This window comes from Callospermophilus lateralis, chromosome 12, assembly GCF_048772815.1.
Source record: "Callospermophilus lateralis isolate mCalLat2 chromosome 12, mCalLat2.hap1, whole genome shotgun sequence".
Taxonomy (NCBI): domain Eukaryota; kingdom Metazoa; phylum Chordata; class Mammalia; order Rodentia; family Sciuridae; genus Callospermophilus; species Callospermophilus lateralis.
This window is the reverse complement of record NC_135316.1, coordinates 107,750,491-107,770,568: the sequence shown is the minus strand read 5'-3', so window position 1 is coordinate 107,770,568 and position 20,078 is coordinate 107,750,491. Positions and strand designations below refer to the sequence as shown.

The 20,078-nt window shown below is 39.4% G+C and overlaps 1 protein-coding gene across 1 annotated transcript; it reads right to left on the bottom strand.

The window, feature by feature from the left end:
- Positions 1–7,006: 7,006 nt before the first annotated feature.
- On the bottom strand, positions 7,007–19,436 carry Abhd13 (abhydrolase domain containing 13). Its single transcript, XM_076872464.2, has 2 exons — positions 19,180–19,436; positions 7,007–8,183 (listed from the first exon to the last, which is right to left on the bottom strand). Exon 2 carries the CDS (start codon positions 8,161–8,163, stop codon positions 7,150–7,152), a length of 1,014 nt encoding a protein of 337 aa, XP_076728579.1. The 5' UTR covers positions 8,164–8,183; positions 19,180–19,436; the 3' UTR covers positions 7,007–7,149.
- Between the last annotated feature and the right edge of the window lie 642 nt (positions 19,437–20,078).

Sequence of the window (20,078 nt, the reverse complement as noted above, 5' to 3'; positions counted from 1 at the left end):
GTCTGGGGAGGGCCTTCTGCCTGGCTCTGCTCTTGCCACAGGACACGGATCCCAACATGACCCACCTCAGTACCTAATTATCTCCCAAAGAACCTTCTTTGTAATACCATCCCGTTGGGGGTTGGCGTTTCAACACATGCAACTTGGGGACACAGCATTCAGCCTGTAATGCCTGCTGACTTTGCCCTTCCCCAGCCACGATCCCTGGCCAGTCCACCACATGAGTTTAGCACCAAGGAGTCTTGAACTCGCACCTCTGGGAGTGAAGAAAAGAAAGGCCAAGGTATGCTAGTGGGTTACATTATCCCAAGGGTCACTCTTTGGTTTTAAGATTAATGATGATCAACTTTTATAAAGGGAATTGCAGGTACATGGTGTTTATTTAAAAAAAAAAAAATGACGTGAAAGCTGGTGGGTAGTTACTCTGAATAGGTGACACGAAAAGTGAGCTACCCTGGTGCTCTGGGCTTAAGGGCTCTCCACTGCCCTGCCCCACACACACCTCTGCTCTTTGCCCCTCTGTCTTCTGCTCAGCTTAAGCTAGACTCCTCTAGCTCAGCTTAAGCTAGACTCCCTCCTGTTACATGGGTAACTTCCAACATTTCAACTTCAGTGATTAATTTGTGATGTGTGTGCATTTAACTTCCAGGTTTGCTGCTTGTAGGTCTAGGTCAGGAGCCTTAAGAAATGTAAAATAGCGTAGTAATTACCTCAGTGCTTCATTTTTCTTCCTAAAGAGGGAAAAGTTTGGACTAACTCTATGATTGGTGGGTACAAGTTGCTTAGCACTGTGTCTGGTGCTATGTTAGATGGAAAGAAGTGACAGCCCTGTCAGATCTTGGCTTGTATAAACAAAAACAAGACAGTATGTAACAACTGAATTAAATATAATCAAGCATCAAAGTACAAAATGCTTTCAATGTAATGAGTATTTGGAAAGGGGAGGAAACCATTGCCTAGAGCTACCCAGGATTTGCGTCAGGGAACCAGAGGCCTTGAGAAGTGGGAGCACATTAGATCTAGAGGAAATCCCATTGGGCCTAAAGCAAAGCAGGGAGGAGGAGTGAGTCGATTCATGGAGGAGAAAGAACAGATTCCTTTGCACCAGGCTAAGCTGTGTATGCCAACTCTGCCCTACAGACAGAGAAGTCTAACTTTGATCTACTGAGAAATGCAGCCACAAAAACCCAAGGACAGGGAAGGGCATGGAATCCTCCCCAAGTGGGAGAAGAGCAGCGACGGCTGAGAAGTGGGACCTGTGAAGTTGGAAATGTTCAAAGACTACTAAGAATAAATGCCAAAGGAGTCGGAGCAATAGGTGGCACCCAACACGCACTCGAGGAAAGCGCCAGCTGTCACAGAAGGACTCCAGGGACTGGAACGGCAGCAGAGGGAAGTTTGGAAATAACTGCTACTTGAGAAAAAAAGCAAGATCCATTTCAAGACTCATGAGGCCTCTGTGAGGCTGGCTCCGAGTTCTCCAGCTGTGGTTACTTCCAAGGCTGAGGAAGGACGACAGTCCCAGGCTTGGCATCTTGATTTTCCTGTGGGAACATTTAATTACTTTGAAGAAAGTGTAGTTCACTGCTTGATACTTCCAATTTGCAGTTCATAGCAATTTTGGGAGTGATCCTGAACTGGTCCACTTCTGATTCCAGTTCAACATTTTGAACCTATTCCAACATGAGTAACTGGTATGAATTGCTTCATTGAGAAAATGACAAATATGGTTGGCTCCAGACTCAGAATTGGAGATCTGAGTGCAAATCTAGGTTCCTTTCTGCGTACACTGTCACTCAGCCCTTCGGAGCTCACTTTTATAAAACAGGCTAAAAGTTGCTGTTGTTGTTGACTTGGTGACATCAATAGTCAATATCTGGGCCCTGCAGTTAAGTATTAAAACATCTTCCACGTCCCTTTCCCTCAGTATGATGGGACTTGTCTTCTTCGAGATTTAACTCTATGCTTTTCAGGATGTAGCTGACTGAAGGAAGAGTTGGAGAGTAAAGTGAGAATGTGGAAACAACCCTTTGGGGGGGGGGGGTGCAGGAAGTGGTGTAAAATTACTTTGCCCTGGACAGGCTGGTGACCTCTCCAGCCAGTGTGTGAGATCCCACAGAAACAGTCTTCAGGAAATGCGTGCCTGCACATCTCTCTCAGGGACACTGAAGGCTTGTCTACACTTGTCAGTCAACTTGTGCAGAATCCATCCTCCTGAGGGAAGGCCGGTTACAGACCACACAGGGCTCTGCAAACATATCCATTTTGACAAAATAAAACCGTGAACTAAAATATCAATGGGAGAGAGAACTGACTTATTGAAGAAGCACTTCTCGAAGTCCGAAGGCACGTGCCTAGGAATAGGAAAACTTTCGTCCCCAATCATGTAACTAGGGGAGTGCTTTGGGGCCTAGTCATTTACCAGTGGTCCACTTAAGGGAAATACCTGTGGTATCAGTCGAAAGTTAATGTGTGCGGGAGGGTGATACTCTTGGAAGGAAATAGAAACCTTGCTTCTATCTTTTATCCACACCATTAATAGAATAAAATTAACTAATTTCGGTGCAAACTCAGGAATTTTATTTAACCATCAGAAGAAACTTAAATGTCCTATGATAGACTTTACATTAACAGAAACTCTAAAAAGACTGAATACAAACTAACTTGACATTAATCAAACTTTTAATGTATCAATTTATTGCATATGTCAGTACAGAAAAATAGAAAGTATATCTTAAAAGAAATTAAAAAAAAAAGTTTCCTAGGCATGGCTAGCACACAATGTACTATGACATTCAAATCTGAGTTATAAAATTTTATTACTACTTCAAACAAAATATGGTAAATAATAAAAATATGATTTACATTATGAAATTAGACTCACTTTATCCTGAATATACTTCAGTATGTTGAAAACAATTTGAATTTCCAATATATGCTGTACTGACAGAAATTGTTATAAATTAAGTTCAACACACACCCATTACATATGTATATATGGCACTTTTGTAAAAAAAAAAAAAAAAAAAAAAGTGTCGCTTAGTCTTATTTTTAAACTACATTTTTAAGATACAAAATATAAATGGAGGTATATTTGTGCCATTTGGCAAAAAAATGTGTTGACTGGAATTAGGATGATTATTTCTTTTGCCATACAAATGGACATATTATTTCTGATGAGCTAAGAGGAGGTGCATATTTGAGAATAAGAATAAACAGAAATATTTTTCATTTTCTACCTTTATCATTTAAAAAATAGATGTCTGTGCTCTGTCATTTCCAGCTTTACCTGAGTGATATGAAAATACATGAATTTAAGAGATAATCCAAAAGTTACTTATGACTAAATTTTCCTTTCACAGCTTTTATTTTTTTCCCATAATTTTCAAATATAATAGGAAAAAGGGACAGGGGAATATTGGAGGGTTTCAGGATCTTGATCATGACCTAAATGAAAGTGACTTCTCTGACACCCTTCTAAAGTTCACCTTACCCTAGCCTCAAGGAGGGGAGGGGCTCACGAATGTAAACCACTACTAGGCTGTCTGAGCTTACAAGATCATTTGTGTAAAATATGGCCTTCAAAGTTAATTGCCAAACCTATTCTGACCCAAGCCAATGGTGGCAAGAGATGAACAGGTGAGCATCAGAGGGCACAAACTCTCAGCAGTGATGACTGCAATATGGTCATTCCAGTGACTATTACCAGAGCTGTAATGTGTCTACAGAATTCAGAAAAGCATTTAAAGAAAATAAAAATTTAGTCAAAAACCTTTTGCAAAACTTAAGGTAGTGGCAATGTGAACTGTCCTCTTTGTCATTAGAACTGCTTTGCATTCAAATGTGGTTTTGCAGTTTTCAGTTCCTTAGTCTTAGTGTATCTTTTTTTTTTTTTTTTTGGTATTGGCGATTGAACTCGGGGGCATCAACCACTGAGCCACATGCCTAGCCATATTTTGAATTTTATTTAGTGACAGGGTCTCACTGAGTTGCTGAGTGCCTCACTTTTGCTGAGGCTGGCTTTGAACTTGTAATCCTCCTGCCTCAGCCTCCAGAGCTGCTGGGATTGTAGGTGTGTGCCATCACGCCTGGTTGCAGTGTATTTTCAGGATTTGTTTTTTAATCAATTTTTTCCTGATTTTTCTTTTCTTTTGCAAAGGAGAGGGTTAACAGAGATTGAACCCAAGGGCACTTAACTGCTGGGCTCTATCCCCAGTGCTTTTAAAAATTTTTAAATTGGGGCTGGGGATGTGGCTCATGCGGAAGCCCACTTGCCTGGCATGTGTGGGGCACTGGGTTCGATCCTCAGCACCACATAAAAATAAAGATGTTGTGTCCACCAAAAACTAAAAAATATATTTAAAAAAATTTAAAAAAATTTTTTTTGAGACAGGGTCTTCTTAAGTTGCTTAGTTGCCTTGGAAGTTATTGAAGCTGGCTTTGAACCTGCAATCCTCCTGCCTCAGCCTCCAGACTTGCTGAGATTACAGGGCCCTAATAATTTTTTTTTCTTTTTTTTAAAAAATATTTTTAGTTGTAGATAGCTACGATACTTTTTTTATTTTTATGTGGTACTGAGGATTGAACCCAGTGCTTCATATGTGCTAGGCAGTGCTCCACCACTAAGCTACAACCCCAGCCCAGGGTCCTAATAATCTTTAAAATAATAAATTTGATTTGTATTTCTAAATAAGTTTTATCTCTCCATACTTAAGATCATCTTAGTATTTCCAAATTTTTAGCTTAATAACTTAAAAGGGCAGCTAGGTAATTCACAAATGAATTTTATGAATGAGCCAGAAATGAACACACAAGATAATCTTACTTCATTTCCTTCAGAGATGGGGCCAAAACGAAGGCATGGCTCATGTACAAGTCACATTTTACTAAGACCAAGTGTTTCGACTACAATTTAGAAATATTTTAAAAAATAAATGCCATGGGCTTTGTGGACCCCTAGAAACACGAGCTTATCTTCCACCCTTTTCCACACAAGCAAGTGGCCTTGAATACAAAAGCTGGTACAGACAGACAGTACAATCCCACGTGGCCCTGCCCCTCACTGGAGAGAGGCTCTTTAGGAAGAGACAGGGCAGGAATGGTACACGAGAGCTCCGTAACATCTTAAGTCCTGGCTTAAAAACCCAGGAGGATTATAGGAAGTATACCCCCCCCCCAAAAAAAAAGGCAAAATAAAAAAGCACTGATGAAGATGAAGAAAACCTGACACTTCATCAGCATGTTTCCAACCAAGTCAATCAGCTCCTCCACAGTGCAGCCGAGGGATTATTACATGAATACTTAACAGCAGAGTGCCCAGGAAACCTTAAAGATACAGGCAGAGCTGTGCCGTGAGAGCTCAGGTCCAAAGACGACATTTTAATTTTCTCTTTCCAATACATTCCTACTCAGGATAGTCATTGTACGTAGCAGGATTTACAAGATGAAAGGCAGCCTGCAATTGTGGAGAACTGACACAAAATACACCTCCCGTAATATGTGCTACCAACTTTCAAAAGCAAGACTTCTTATAATTAAGAATGTAAAGAAACACATTATTCTTAGAAATCATATTTGCTATTATTTATCTTTTCTAAATCCTAGCATAAAGTCAATGATAAGAATGCTATTTAGCCCTATTTCCATGGAATATGTCTTTAAATTACAGTCAAGATTATTGACTCATTGTTTCTCTGTTCTAGCTGCTTTGTAGAAAGCAAAATATTCAAAATGTGCTCAACCTGACATCACAATGCACGGAGCTCAGTTACAATTAACTTTTAAGGACTGCTTGGAACAATCTGGCACAATGCTGTCTCACAGCTTATATATTTAATTAAGGTAAATCTTTTAAGTGTCAAGGGACTTAAGAAAAATTTCCCCTACTTTTCTATGTGTCTACACACTGCTCCCTGCATAAGCCATTCAATTGTGACACATGGTATCAGGCTGTGTCACAGAGCTCTAATTCCTCATGCTCACCTGTCCTCACGTATGAAATTTAAAAACTAAATTCCCCAAACTGTCTTTTGATACAGTTCTCTTTGACAGCAACTGGAATATTAAGTCAAGAACCTAGGTGTTTTTGCTTTTGCTTTATATATATTTTTTTTATTTTCAAAAACTCTAATAAATGATCATAACCCTTTGGTGGGGTTAGGTGTATCCTAGGTCCTGGGGCTTAAATATCCAATATGGAATTATGTAAAATGGTATGTACAATCATGTAATTGGACTTCCTAATTTAATTCTTAAGCAAGTTCTAATCTTCGCTATGACTGGTATTTGTGGTTCAGCTTAAGACTTACAAAATTGACAGAAGCTAAAATTCTCTTTGCCACCAAAATTACAAATATTAAAAAGTTCAAATATGCACAGAAAGCTGCAGTAAGACTCTAAATTTCTATCTGCATGCCATGATCCAGACTGTACCTAACAAAAACACGGTACATTTATATTGGAAAACAGGGTCCCATTTATTTGTAAGAAAAAGCTGGATCTCAGCGTCCACCAGAGCAAAGGTCAATGGCAACCTGCACACAGGCCTCAGTTCCAATTCTTGCCAGAAACAAAATAGAATTTACATAAAAATAGATATAACCCAGATAACCATATACACCAGTATATGGCCAGTGCTATTTACATTAAAAATGTTGCATTGCATAAGTCAAGGAATAAAATACCATCATGCATTTCATTTTAACTTTTAAGGTGAAAAATGCAGTTATAGAATTAAGTTTTCTTACCATGATTGTCCCAATATTTACTACAGGAATTACATCCAAAGGTTTCTTGCTCATGTGTCTCCTTTCATTCATTCCCAGCTATTAGCCTAAATGTGACACAGATTATATGTCACTTAAGCAACAAGAAACTTTTGAATAACCTCTATTATACTGATGTACTAAACTAAAGTTATGGATATATAACCACATTGAAAGTTTTGATGAACATGTGTGAAATAATCCCAATAATTATAGTTCTTCAAATGTAAAAAACATTTGGATCATTATAAAGGTACACTGAGGTCCTTTCAAAGTTTAATGTCATTCTTCAGACAAGTACAGACGTAACACACTTCTAAGAAATGAACATTCTTTATCATTTTGCACAAATTAAAATACAATGCATTAATCAAAAAGGGGAGCATCATATAATTGTTACACTAGATGACGTTTTTGTCATTTCTTCAGGAGAATGACTCTTTATCACTTCTTTGATGAACTGTTCCAGTGCAGGGAAGTAGCCCTGGCACTGCCACGTGTCGTTATGAGTTCCATCTGGAAAAATGGCTAGCCTCTTAGTCCGAGAGGGGGAGAGTTCATAAAGCTGCTTCATCATTACTGGTGGAATTAGTTGGTCGGAGAGTCCAGAGATGAAAAGTGAAGGCATTCTACACTGAGAGATTTTTCGGTAGGACAAAAATTTATTTTTGTAGCACCATAAAGGAAGGTAACGCATTGGAAAGAATGAAAATAAAGTGCTGGCCATATGCGGTATGCTTAAAAATGTGTTCTCCACCATAATGGCTGAAATCCTATGTGAATTTTCAGAAGCCAAATGAATGGCCACTGCTCCTCCCAAGGAACGGCCAAAAAGAAAAATTTTTGTCTTATCAAGGTCAGGTCTAGTCATCACGTAGTCTAGCACAGCTTCGGAATCTAAATAGAGCCCTTCTTCACTTGCTTCTCCTTCGCTTTTTCCATATCCTCGATAATCAACAAGCAAAAGATTAACTTTGAGGTTAACCAACATAAGCAATGCATTTGGTAACCTGTGACCTATGTTGCCTGCATTCCCATGAAAATAAATTATAGTTGGGGAATAGGGCGAATTGTCTCCAGTGTATCTTATTAAAATAAGATTTAGACGGACTCCATCTTTGGTTCTGATGAAAATGTTCTCATGTGGAATACCAGTGGGCATGGGAACATAAAGGCGTGAAGAGGACGGCTGTTCTGGAAAATAAAGCAATACATCCTGGAATTTATAGAGAATACCTGCTATTGATATGAAAATTAACAAAAGTAAGATAATGCCTCCATACAGATGAAAAGTCACTATTAAAGGTAAAAGAGAAATACGGCAGAGAGCCCAAGACCAGGAAGCCAAGGCTATTAGCCATCTTTCAACGAAGTTCCACAGCATCCAGGACTTTTCCATTGTAGCTCTCCGTAAGTATCCTAGAGAGAAAGATAAAGGATATCAATAATTCACCATATACCCATTACTTTTAAAGACCTATGAAATAATGCAGTTAGTATCCTTGGGAGCCTACATGACGCCACAAGAAACAAGCTGCTATAATTCTCATTGCCCCACTCCTTCACAACAATCTCCAATCTAATGTACCCTTCAGAGTTATACTTATGAAATGCAAATATTCACTGAAATTATTCAGTTTTTAAAAAGTGCTCATTTACTGCTAAGTACCTTTATTCATGTGTTTTCAATGATGTGACAGGAAAATGATGACGCCATTCCCAATTTTACAAAGAGGAGATGGAGGTTCAAGGGCTGAAGTGGATGTAGCCATAGTCCCACCTCTACAGGCAAAGGAGCAAAGGAGCAAAGATGCACGACCCCAAAGCTCACGGCACATCAGCTGCTAAGCTATGTCCATCTAGGGCAAGTTCTGCTAAAGAGGTAACTACCAGATTCTAACCCTGCCAAACCAAGCCAATAGAGTTTATTTTCAATATCTTTTTATATTTAAAATTATAAGTAAACCAGGGTAAAAAAACAAACAAAAAAACCCCAAGTATTTTCTTCTACTTGAAGGTTTTTAGTTAATAGAATACTAGAATATTGATCAATTTTAAGATTATTTTTGAGAAAAAGTTTAATAATGTGTCTTTCACACTAAACATAAGTTTAAGATTGCCAGTGTTTTGAGAGGTACAGGATCTCCTACAAAACACTTGTAGAAGTTTCATGATAAGGTGTTACCACTGATCGCTATAACATATTTTAATACCAATAAACACGTGGGGGATAATGTGGAACAAATGCACAGTAATTCTCTTGAGAACCAGAGGCAAACCCAAAAAAAAAAAAAAAAAGACTGAGAAAAACTTTAAAATATTACTGCAGCATATAACAGACATAAAAAAGTAAGAAACTATCAGACAGTTTTCTTTGTTACAAAATAGTAGTCTACACAAGCTATCTTAACCTGCCTGGAGTTCTTTTGCCATTTTATCAGGTTTCTCAGGTAATATTTATCTACTTAGGCTTATTTACTAAACTTTTGAAAACACTAAATCTCCCTTTATACTTTATTATACTACAATAAAGAAATTGCACTTATCTTCAATAAATAATTGTTATTGATTTTAAAAACTCATTGTGTGCCATGAGCAAAAAAAAAAAAAAAGCATTTCAGTACATATGAAATTTAAAACTGAAAGATCATCATAAAATCAAGTTAGACTGGTTATTAAGACAATGAGTTGAATGGTTTAAAGAACTTTATTTTCACTATTATTTCACTCAACAGACTTTCGTATTAGAATTCTTATTAAAATGAATCTCTCTAAACCCACAAGTGGAACTTTTCTGGATTCAGAGAAACCAACACTGCCACCCAGTTGCAGGAAGTTTTATTACAAGGGGTGCCATAAAGTCCAAGATTAAAAACTTATAAGCAATGCCCAAATGCTGCTGGTATTAAACCTGCCTACAATTAGATTCAAAGATGTAATAGACTGAATAATAAGCCTCCTGTGCTGAACTGAATTGTTTGTTTTAATGATCTGCCAAACTATTCATCAGCAGATTGGGCAGAGCTAATTTACACAACTTATCTGGGCACTTCAACATCCCTTATAACAGTTACTTCATTTTATCTTTTAAAGTGTAAGTGATATCTGAACGATTTTGTGCTTAAAAGTTTCATTAGGGATATCTAAAAACAAACTTCATACACGAAAATAAAATAATTTTAATTTTGGCACAATGATTTGAATCAAAATGTCTGGGATCATTTGTGTTTGTTTGTACGTTAAAGTCCTACAATGTATCATAAGATACTATTTGTTTCTTTCCAGGCATAGTGGCACACAACTGTAACCTTAGCAATTTAGGAAGGAGGTGATCTTAAATTCAAGGCCAGCTTCAGTAACTTAGTGAGACCCTGTCTGAAAATAAAAAGGGCTGAGTATGCAGATCAGCAGTTGAGCGCCTTAATACCCGCCATTGCCCCCATCCCCCAAAAAAGCTACGGTAAAAAATGTCAAATTTTTACTATTTTTTCTACAGCTAAACCAAAAAGTCATTTGTGAATTTATGACAGAGGTATCAAAATAAGTGATTCAAACATAATTTATTTGGTGATATAGTAGGTAACGGCATATTGACATTACATCACCCTTAAAATCTGTGCTGAATAACTTTCTATTTATCACCCATTTCCAATCTGAATGTTCAAGAGTGAAAATTTTTAAAATGCCTGCATATAAGGTTAGTCAGTAAAAAAATAAATAAATAAATAAATAAAGACATTTATAAATGCTATAGCTATGTTTCTCTTCTTTGCTTCTGTGATGAGCATTTCTGGCTTTACTGCTCCTGTCTGTTCTGTTCAAATCAATAACACCAGAATTTAGTGAGTAATTATAAGACAAGGAAGATTCAGAAATATGAGGAACACATTATCTGGATAATCAGGGATGGGGGGCCTTGGCTTTCAAATCAAAGTTTTAACTAAAGTCAGGTAACAACACCATAAATATAAAGCTCTAAATAAGTGGAAAAAGCATGCTTTAAAAAAAATTGTAGTTGTAGATGAACAGAATGTCTTCATTTGGTTTTTATTTTTATGTGGTGCTGAGGATTGAACCCAGTGCCTCATGCATGCTAGGCAAGTGCTCTGCTTGCTACAGCCCCAGCCCGATAAAGCATGTTTTGAAATTTAAAATACATTTACATCTGTTTAGATAAAAATCTATAGTTAAATTTTTCAGCTACTAAATTTTCAAAAGTTGTTTTTTCTAGCCTTTTTAATGTCTAATTTCAGTAAACAATACTGACTTTAAATCTTTAAGGCTAGGAACTGTTTTCCTTTTCATTACTGTATCCCTAAATGACTACAAATACCCAAGATCAAAATGTTTCATGCAAGAATAACCTAATAATTTATCTGAACTATTAGATTTCCAAGAAAACATAGTAATATTCTAAGCCACACGTATGTTTAAGACTTAAACATCCATGTTTAAGACTGGATGTCAGGAACAAATGGCACATTTGGTTAAGTCTTTTATTGGTTAGGAATAAGAAATTTGGGGGTTTTCCACAAAATGTTCCAGAAAGGTCACTCCAAGTGACTGGGAATGAACACCAAACCTTACAGTAGAAGTGGCCTCCACAGCAGGAATCCACTCTGAGGGCATGTGTCCTCTGACATGCTGCCACTGCAGGTGGGTCAGACTCACGGCTTGTGCTGTTTTCCTCACCCCATTTTTGTCCATTTCTCCTCCCTACTCTGAATCATATTTATACCTTGAAGATGCTATTCGAGGAACTGGATCAAGCACACTTCATATCAGGAAGGTTTTTTATTTACTAAACTAGCTGAAACCATGGCAAACACAATGACCAGCGCCATGTGTTAAGGGCCAACAGCCTTTCCCAGACTCGGCGTTCTGATGCCATGGACATGAAGGGACATGAACAGACTGCACAGGGGCCGCAGCCTACGTGGTGTGGGCCTGCTGTTTATTTTGTTAATAAATTATAGTGAAGGGTTAACAAAACCTTTCTCCTTTTCCAAATAAAAAATGGCCTTTGGTTAACCCTTCGGCAGTTTCCCTGGAAACGTAATAAAGGTGAGATATCAGCTGTGTTTCTACGCAACATTGTTTGTGGTTTTTTTTTTTTAAAAAAAAAAAAAAGGACTCCTACCGGTGAGCTCTTGTGGATGACAAAGACAGAGTCCCCAACCACATTGAAAGCTTAAACAGGGGTTTCTCTGAATGGAACATGATTTCTAATTGCCTTATCCTTTACTGACTCTTAGATGCAATATCCATGTGTTACAGAGGATGCTATTTCCTGATAAGCATGAAGAAGCTAAGTAAGGTCAGACCCACATCCATCCATGTGTTATCTTGCCACCAGATCTGAGCTATCACCTGGGGAATGCACACTTGATGGTAGCTGACATGCTGGCTTGTTAGCCCTTATCTTCCAACAAAGCAGAGGCTGAGGCTCACTATAATATTTGGATCTTGTGAATTGAGTGTCCAGTTGATCCCAAGACTTGATTATGCAGGATAAATGAGGTAATTGGTTGTCTCTTAAAGTCCTGTGTGGCAAAGCATCTATGAAATGTGTCATTGGAAGAGAATTATTTGACAAGCTCTGTTGCATACTAAAATGTATTCACTGGTAACACTTTAGCCTCATATACAATCAAAAGAAATCATGACTTTAACATGGTCAAAGTTAAATCAGAGTGTTTACCGAGTAGAAGGGTTGCACAGTGGGAAGAAACGCCAGACCTGTTCTCTGAAGACCACACGACAGTCAGCCTATCACCTCTCCACTTCCATCCATCTGTATGGTTATGTAATTTTAACCTTACCCCTGCATCTTAAACAGCTGACTGATCCCCATTTCTCAATTCTGCCTTTGCCCTGTTATCAGATCTTATCTCACATGGCAAATATCTCTAAAACCCATTAATATGGGGCTTTAACAACTCCCAGTTAACTCCTTCACCACTTGCTGAGAACCCAAGAAGCAAGCTCTTACCATGAATCTCAGAGTAAAGCTCACTTACTGCTGTATCTGAAGGATGTTTCTCTGTCCATGCTGTAAGACGCTGCCCTCCAACTGGTGATCACTGTGGACTCTTCCTCCAGCATCAATATGCTCCCATTCCTGCCTCTCTCTAACCTATCCCCAGAGACACTGGCATTTCCCAAGGTCCGTCCTTTCAGGTTCCTTTTACTGTTTGGATCTGGATTGTACCCACAAGTCTAATGTGTTCAAGGCTTGGCTGCCAAATTGTAGTGCTACAGGGAAGTAGTGGAACCTTTAGAAGGTAGGGACAACAGGAAGGAAGTGAGGTCACAGGAGGTGGCCTGGAAGGGGACACTGGGACCTGACTGGCCTTTCTCTTGCTTGCTTGCCATTCGGCATCAGGTGGGTGGTCTCCTCCACCATGTGCTCTGGGTCATCACATACTGCCCCTCCACAGGGCCAAGCAATGGGAACAAGCGACAATGGACTAAAACCTTTGAAACTTTAAGCCCCAAATAAATCTTTATTTAAGGTTATTCCTTCAGTTATTTTGGTTCAGGTAAAGAAGGCTAATTAACGCACTCGACTTTTCACTCAGGGACTTCACTTTCTCATGATTTCAATTTTCACACCTGTGTGTGAGTGAATCCCAGTCTCTTCATCTGCAATCTCAATTTATTTCTGAAGTATCTGACACTTCATTGACATCTCAAACTTCTCCAAACTCCTCTTCCTCCCAGCCGAAGTTCTGTATGCATTACATTAATTATGAACAAAAAACAGCCTATAAGCACTATGTCTAAAGTATAAATTCAATGAGTCAAGATAATATACACACTAAGAATTATGTGTTCGTGTCAAAAGTCACTACATATGTATTACAGAAGCAAAAAATAAGTATCTTATTATAATATGTACTGATATTATATTAGAATGAAAAAACCATAGAAATAATTTTGGTGCTTTCTAACTGATGTGTTTTGAGGGATCCTACTGATATCTGGCACCTCTCAAAATCTATTGAGGCATAACTGATCTTTATTATAATGCACAGGCAAACAGATACAATTATGATTCCTTCCCCCTTAATAGTTCTGACGTATGGAACTTCAAGTATCGGTGACATCCTATGTACTGTGCAGGAATCCTGATCATCACGTACCTTATAGAGGTGGTGATGGTTCCCTTGTGAATTTTATGGTCCTGATTAACTTGGTATGGTTAACTGAAATGCTCTGTATGCTTCCTGTCTTTAAATTCAAGTTTGGGTGGACAGTAACCCATACAAGACTGTAAATAAAAATAAAAATGTCACCATGTGGCCAGAAGTGCTAGCTGAATGAGAAGTCTACTATAATGGCCACAGTTGTCTGATATCCAGTGATAACCTCATGTGCTCACGCTCCTTCATGTTCTTGAAGATCACAAATGGCTCCATTTGAAAGAAAAAATATTTACGTTACTATTCTATAAACAGGTGCTTAAAAAAATAAAGCTGAAAACTGAATTTATGACCAACCCTAGATTCTGGGTACTCAGAATACCACTGTGTGCCCCAAGGAGCTGTCAAATCTGGTCTGGACCACTGGAAAACCCTACAAATGGCCTCCCTGTCTCTTCCCAAGCAATGGCCATCAGGTCCCAATACATCCTACTACACTATGTAAAGATAAAAGGCAATGCCACAAGTAACGTGTGTGAATACTGCTGTGCTGATCAGAGTGTGTGGATACTGTAGGCTATTTACAATGACAAATGCATTTCAGTCCTTACGCTCACATAGCTCAGGGTCCGCCAAATAATTCTCAAGCAACTCCTGAGTCACTCAGGAGACACACACATATAAACAAGACTGTATGTCTAACACAGATTCATTCAGTTACAGAGGAGACAAAAATCAAAGAACACAACTGTCCTGAAAACAGCTTAAGAAAATAAAAACTTTCACAATACCATCTACCTGGATCCCAAAAGCTTGTTTACTTACAGACACCAAGCGAAAACTTATGCTTTGTTTAGTTCTTAAGTTTGTCTGACTTCAGCGTTCAGAATCTTACTTTTTCTATCAAGCAGCTGTCTGTTATTTATTTTTAATCACTCAGCACAATTATTCTAAATACTGCTAGCTCTTTTGAATAATCCAAATAAATACTTGGAAAAGAGAGGACATTAGAGCAATTGAACTTGGTGAACTTTAAATGTTCCTATTAAATCCAAAATCTTTCTATGCTAGTGCTTCTCAAGAGGTCACTACAGACCCCTAGATGTCCTCAAGACACACTGTTGGGCCTCACAAGCTCAGAATTAAGCTCCTAATAACACTAAGACGTTCTTTACCTAGTGACTGACATCTCCACTAACAGTATACAAACAATGATGGGTAAAATTGCCAATGCCTTGGCAGGAATCAAAATAGTGGTGCTAATGCGTAGGATTATCACCCTAAGCTCATAGTAAAGAAGAGGGGGAAAAGTTCATTTCACTGAAGAATGGCACCAAAGAAGCAATAAGTTATTCATTTATTTGTATCTCAACCAATGAGTACAGTTTTCCAGCATGCTGTGTGATGTGTGTCGCAAAATGGCAAGCACACAGGAAGCACCTGTGCTGTATACTGAAGTACAACTGAACTGTAAGCTGCACTGGCTGCTTTTTTTAGATGGCAATATTTTCATTTGGAAACACAACTGACAAACCAATTATTCAGACTTAGGTGTTTGGCAGACACCTTCTGGAAACAGAAGCATGTTTCCAACTGCTCCCCAACACTTCCTTACTTTTCTAATGCCACTGTGGTGGTGTTGTTGACAAATGTGAATTCTGAATCTACTAAACATGCCACCATTTGGAAGAATCTGTCTTAACCAACAGATATAGCCTAAATGACCAATGAATGTCACAAATTTAGACATGAGTAAACATTTGTTGGAGGATAAACCAACAGATTCTAATACATCAAAACAAACACTATTTGATGCAGGTTCCAGAAGCCACTATGTAACTGACCTTAAGGACCCAACTCCTGTGAATGTTGGAGTAGCACCAAAGAACATTCACGATTCCTGAGAAAATCATTACAATATTTACAACCTGGCATGAGCCTGATTTCGGCCATGTTTCACCTCAAGGATCCTGAATGCAGAAACAAGAGAATCTGTCTTCTATTAAGCAGACATTAAAAATTATTTTAGAAAATGGTAAACGATGTCATAATCCTTTTGTCATTATAGTTGTTTTACATGAAACAAACATCATTTAGGTTAACATGTAATAGAAACTCCCAGTTATAATTTTTAACACTTATTTTTTAAAATAAAGGGTTCCTGAAACCAAAGGTTTGAGACCTGTACTGTACCTTCTAACTGCTTAACTTTATTGCCTTCCCTCCAAGAAACTTGCTTCCTTTAAATTATGAATGAAACAGTATGTTTATTTAAATTCTTTGTGCCTTATATCATAAATTATAAATTTATTTAAAGTTCTTTACCCAGTGATGTTTTAATAAAAATTGAAGACCAACAAGACATGTTTCAATAATCATTGCCTTAATAACTAGGAGAGTAAAAGAGACAGATCTACCATTCTATTGACTAAAAACTTTTTAAGACAAAATTGTATTTTAATGAAGGTCAGAACAATAAAACTCTAATTATTCAAATTATGTTTTAATTGCAGAAGTGAACAACATATTGCAAATATATATTTGACTTGCTGATTCCACCAATGGCAAAAGAACTTTGAAAACTACAAATGTTTTATGTGAATGAGTTCCCAAAAAGCAATTTTGCTATAAGACTAAACAATTATAAATAGAATTATAAAGTCCTAATTCACAAATACACGATTATGTTTTAAGGTCCTTCAGTTGGTCTTAAAATTGATAATGTTAGACGTTTGTATAAAAATAAAAATTGTTTACACATAAAAATGCACATCACTGACAAGGCAATGGTGCAGGTTCAAGTGAAGAATGCAAAGAGGAGAAAGTCAGTTCATGGGTCACTGTGACACCCACATCACAAGGATAGCAAGGACCTCATGGAGCTCACTGATGACTCTAGGGCAATTCACAGCTTCCAATCACAATCGCATGATAAGCAACACAGAACTGATTCAGCATTCCTACATCAATGTATCTTCTCTCCTGATAATCAGTGGAAAGTTAAGAAACTGTGCCAGCTGCATAGCTGAAATGGAAACACAAATAGCTGCTATCAGGGTGTTGGAGACACCACAGAATGAATTATCTATTTCCCTAATGGTTACCCACATGCCATCAATAATGAAAATGTGTGTATTAATAGTCCTATGGGACAAATGAACAGTAACCCTCTAAGGAGGTGGTGGAGGTCAATGAGTGGTTTAGAGAGCATTATGTACCTGTAAAAGTAGAAACCTCAAAAATTATACTATGTAGCAACTTAGTAACATTTTGTGCTTGCTTTCTTCTGAGGAAAACTAAAATGTCAGATTTTGTTACTAAGCAAAGCATTCATAATTTGCTCTGAGATTGTAATATCTCCAAGTAGGAAGATGGTAAGCAATAAGCAAAACCACAAGTCTCTAAATGTAAATACTGACGTTAGGTTAGGTTGATAGTGAAATTCAGGAATTCTGCAACTTATAAATGGGTAATGTTTTAAAATTTATGAACTAGAGGGATAAGCCTTGGAATTTATTTTTTCATATGAAACCAATGCTACAAAAAAAGCTGGATTCTCTGGCTAGCCTGTAAATGCATGCACTTCACATCCTGGAAATACTATACCCTTACAAGGAATTTCAGCAGAATGTACTATTTTAGGAGTTAAGACCTGTATGAAACAACAACATAAAATGTAATAACGTCTCATGAAGTTTGTCATTTGAAGAAAAATCCTTAATTGAAAGAAAAAGAACTAAAACGTTTTTAAAAATCTACTCCAAAATAGGGTATTTACAGGCTCCAACTTTTAGTCAACTAAACAAGAATTGGAACTTGGAATCTCTGAGTAATGGTTCAATGAGTTCTAAATTTATGAAAACAGAGAAATAGAAACAAATTCTCCCAAGATAAGTGACAACAGAGGTACAACCAGAGAAAAATGTGAGGTCCAACAGTTTCCTGTGCCCACACTACGTCATATTGTTGGCCCAGGACGACTGAGTTGAGTAAATCCTCGAACTCGGACAACAAGGGGACTACAGCATACCTGGAAAGAGAGCTGTGAGCCCAGCGCTCCCTGAAGGCACAAGGTGCAGAAGCTGGCTTGTCCTCATGGTTCCACACAGACTATCAGGAGTGTGCAGTGGAAGGAGTGGGTGTTTTTGGGTGTGGTCTGTCAATAGCTAGGTAACTTTTGCCAACTCAATTTAAATATGTGTTTCCTTGTATGTAAAAGGAAGATGAAACACCTAAGTCAAATACTGCTGGGATCAAATATAGTAGTGTTAATAAATGCAGCTACTTCTATTTAAACAAATTTAAACCATTTCATTACCTACTAGAGCTGCGTAAGTAAAAGTACGCACAACTAGGAGTCCTGCTAGATTTGGATTTAATACTGGAAATGACTCGTTGAAGACTGTGCCACCTGCACACAGAAAATAAGACAATGCCTCATTTTTCTGTCAAAATCGGCTCAGGTGGTAGATTCTCTAGCTCTCCTTGGGCCTCTACTGCCAACATTCTCCATTCTGCAGGTGGTGTAAACTCTGATGGTGAGACTTACAGCCGGTGTGAGCAGGTTTATTATACTATGTGAGTTCCTTGCTCACAGAGACTTCATCCTGCTGAACTCTGCAGCAGACATTGCTATGTACTAAAAATACAGAGTGAGCCCCTACTAACAATGATTGACTGGTTGATGAGCTAAGTAGGATAATATGACACAAAACATCAGACGGTCACATTCTCGTGCAGTAGAATGAAATTCAGTATTTTAGTCAAAGATGTGACCAATCTAAGCATGCAGGAAAATAACTTATTAATCTACGACAAAAGGGAGAAGGATCGATGAAAACCAAGCATGAAAACTTGGATCCCGCACTCGCCTTTCTCTTCAGTCGCTATTACTTAGGACGCACAAGTCAAGAGCTGCTGAACGGAAAGACTTATTTCTGGTCGTTATCTTGGCCAATCACACTAGTATGCACTTTGCTTAAGATGAACGATGACAGACATTTACAGCAAAAGTGGCTTCCCCTGTGTGGGCTGCCCCCAGATTTCTTAGAAGCCCCAGAACTTCTTGCAGAGGCACTGGCAGGCGGAGCTCGTCGCCGACGGTGGGGGAGCACACCTGCGCCGCGACCTGGCGGCGCTGGGCGAGCCCTCCGCGCTCCGGCGCAGGCGGGCGCCGGGCGGGCGAATCCAGGGTCCGCTGTGCGCACGTCCCGGCCCTGAGCCGACGGCGGGGGCCTGCGCCGCCCGCGCCGCGGTCCCGCTGCACTTACTCAGGCTTGCTGGCAGGTTGCGAGGTCGGCCGCGGGCACGAAACCGGGCGCCGCGCAGCAGCGTCGCCCCGCGCCGCTTCCGTCGCTCCTCATCGTCCTTCTCCAGCCGAAGGGCCGCCGCCGTCGCCACGGTCTAGCCCGGAGATCCAGCGGCGCGGCTCTTGGCGTCTCCACTTCCGGCCAGCGCTCGAGTGTCGCCGGCAAATGTCCCCGCCGGCTCCCACATAACCTGCTCTCCGCTGTCCTCCCGGGTGGGAACCGGGCCGCCCTTCCGAGCATGCGCGGAAACCGCGGACCGAGAGGCTTACGACGGTGGCCGACAGGGTAAAGATACCTCAGCGCCTCCTTGCGGCCAAGGTTGCGTGGCTAACGCTCGCGCGTCTCACAACCCTGGGCCTCGCGAAAGGCGCTAGCGATCACCACTCTCCCCCCGTCCTCACCCCGCAAAAGCCCATCAGACCTTGACCCCGGGGACCTCCACGACATCGCCTTTCTTTGTTTTGACAAAGAAATCCTGTCCGCCCATCACGAGCGGAGTGGCAGGGCGGAGGCACACTGGGAGGGTTCTTCAAAGGAAAAGAGGATTTATTTTTTCCAAGTTCCATAAAGCACAAGCCTGTGGGAACGTGTTAGGTCGCGTAGGTCATTGCTTCAGGTGGACCAGCATTGCACCCATGCAAGGAGCTGGTTTACCCCGGTTTACCCCGTCTGCCTCGCTTTCCCCCCAGGGCCAGTCCCATTCTGTAAGCTCTATTTTATATATAAAGCGGAAATCTCCTAAATTGTTGCTTTTGATACGCAACTGGGGCCTTCCAAGAAACTGAGGCGACACAACATACCCCCCAATACCCCCATTCAAATCCCGATTCTTGGGACCAAATCAGATTTTAGACCTGTTG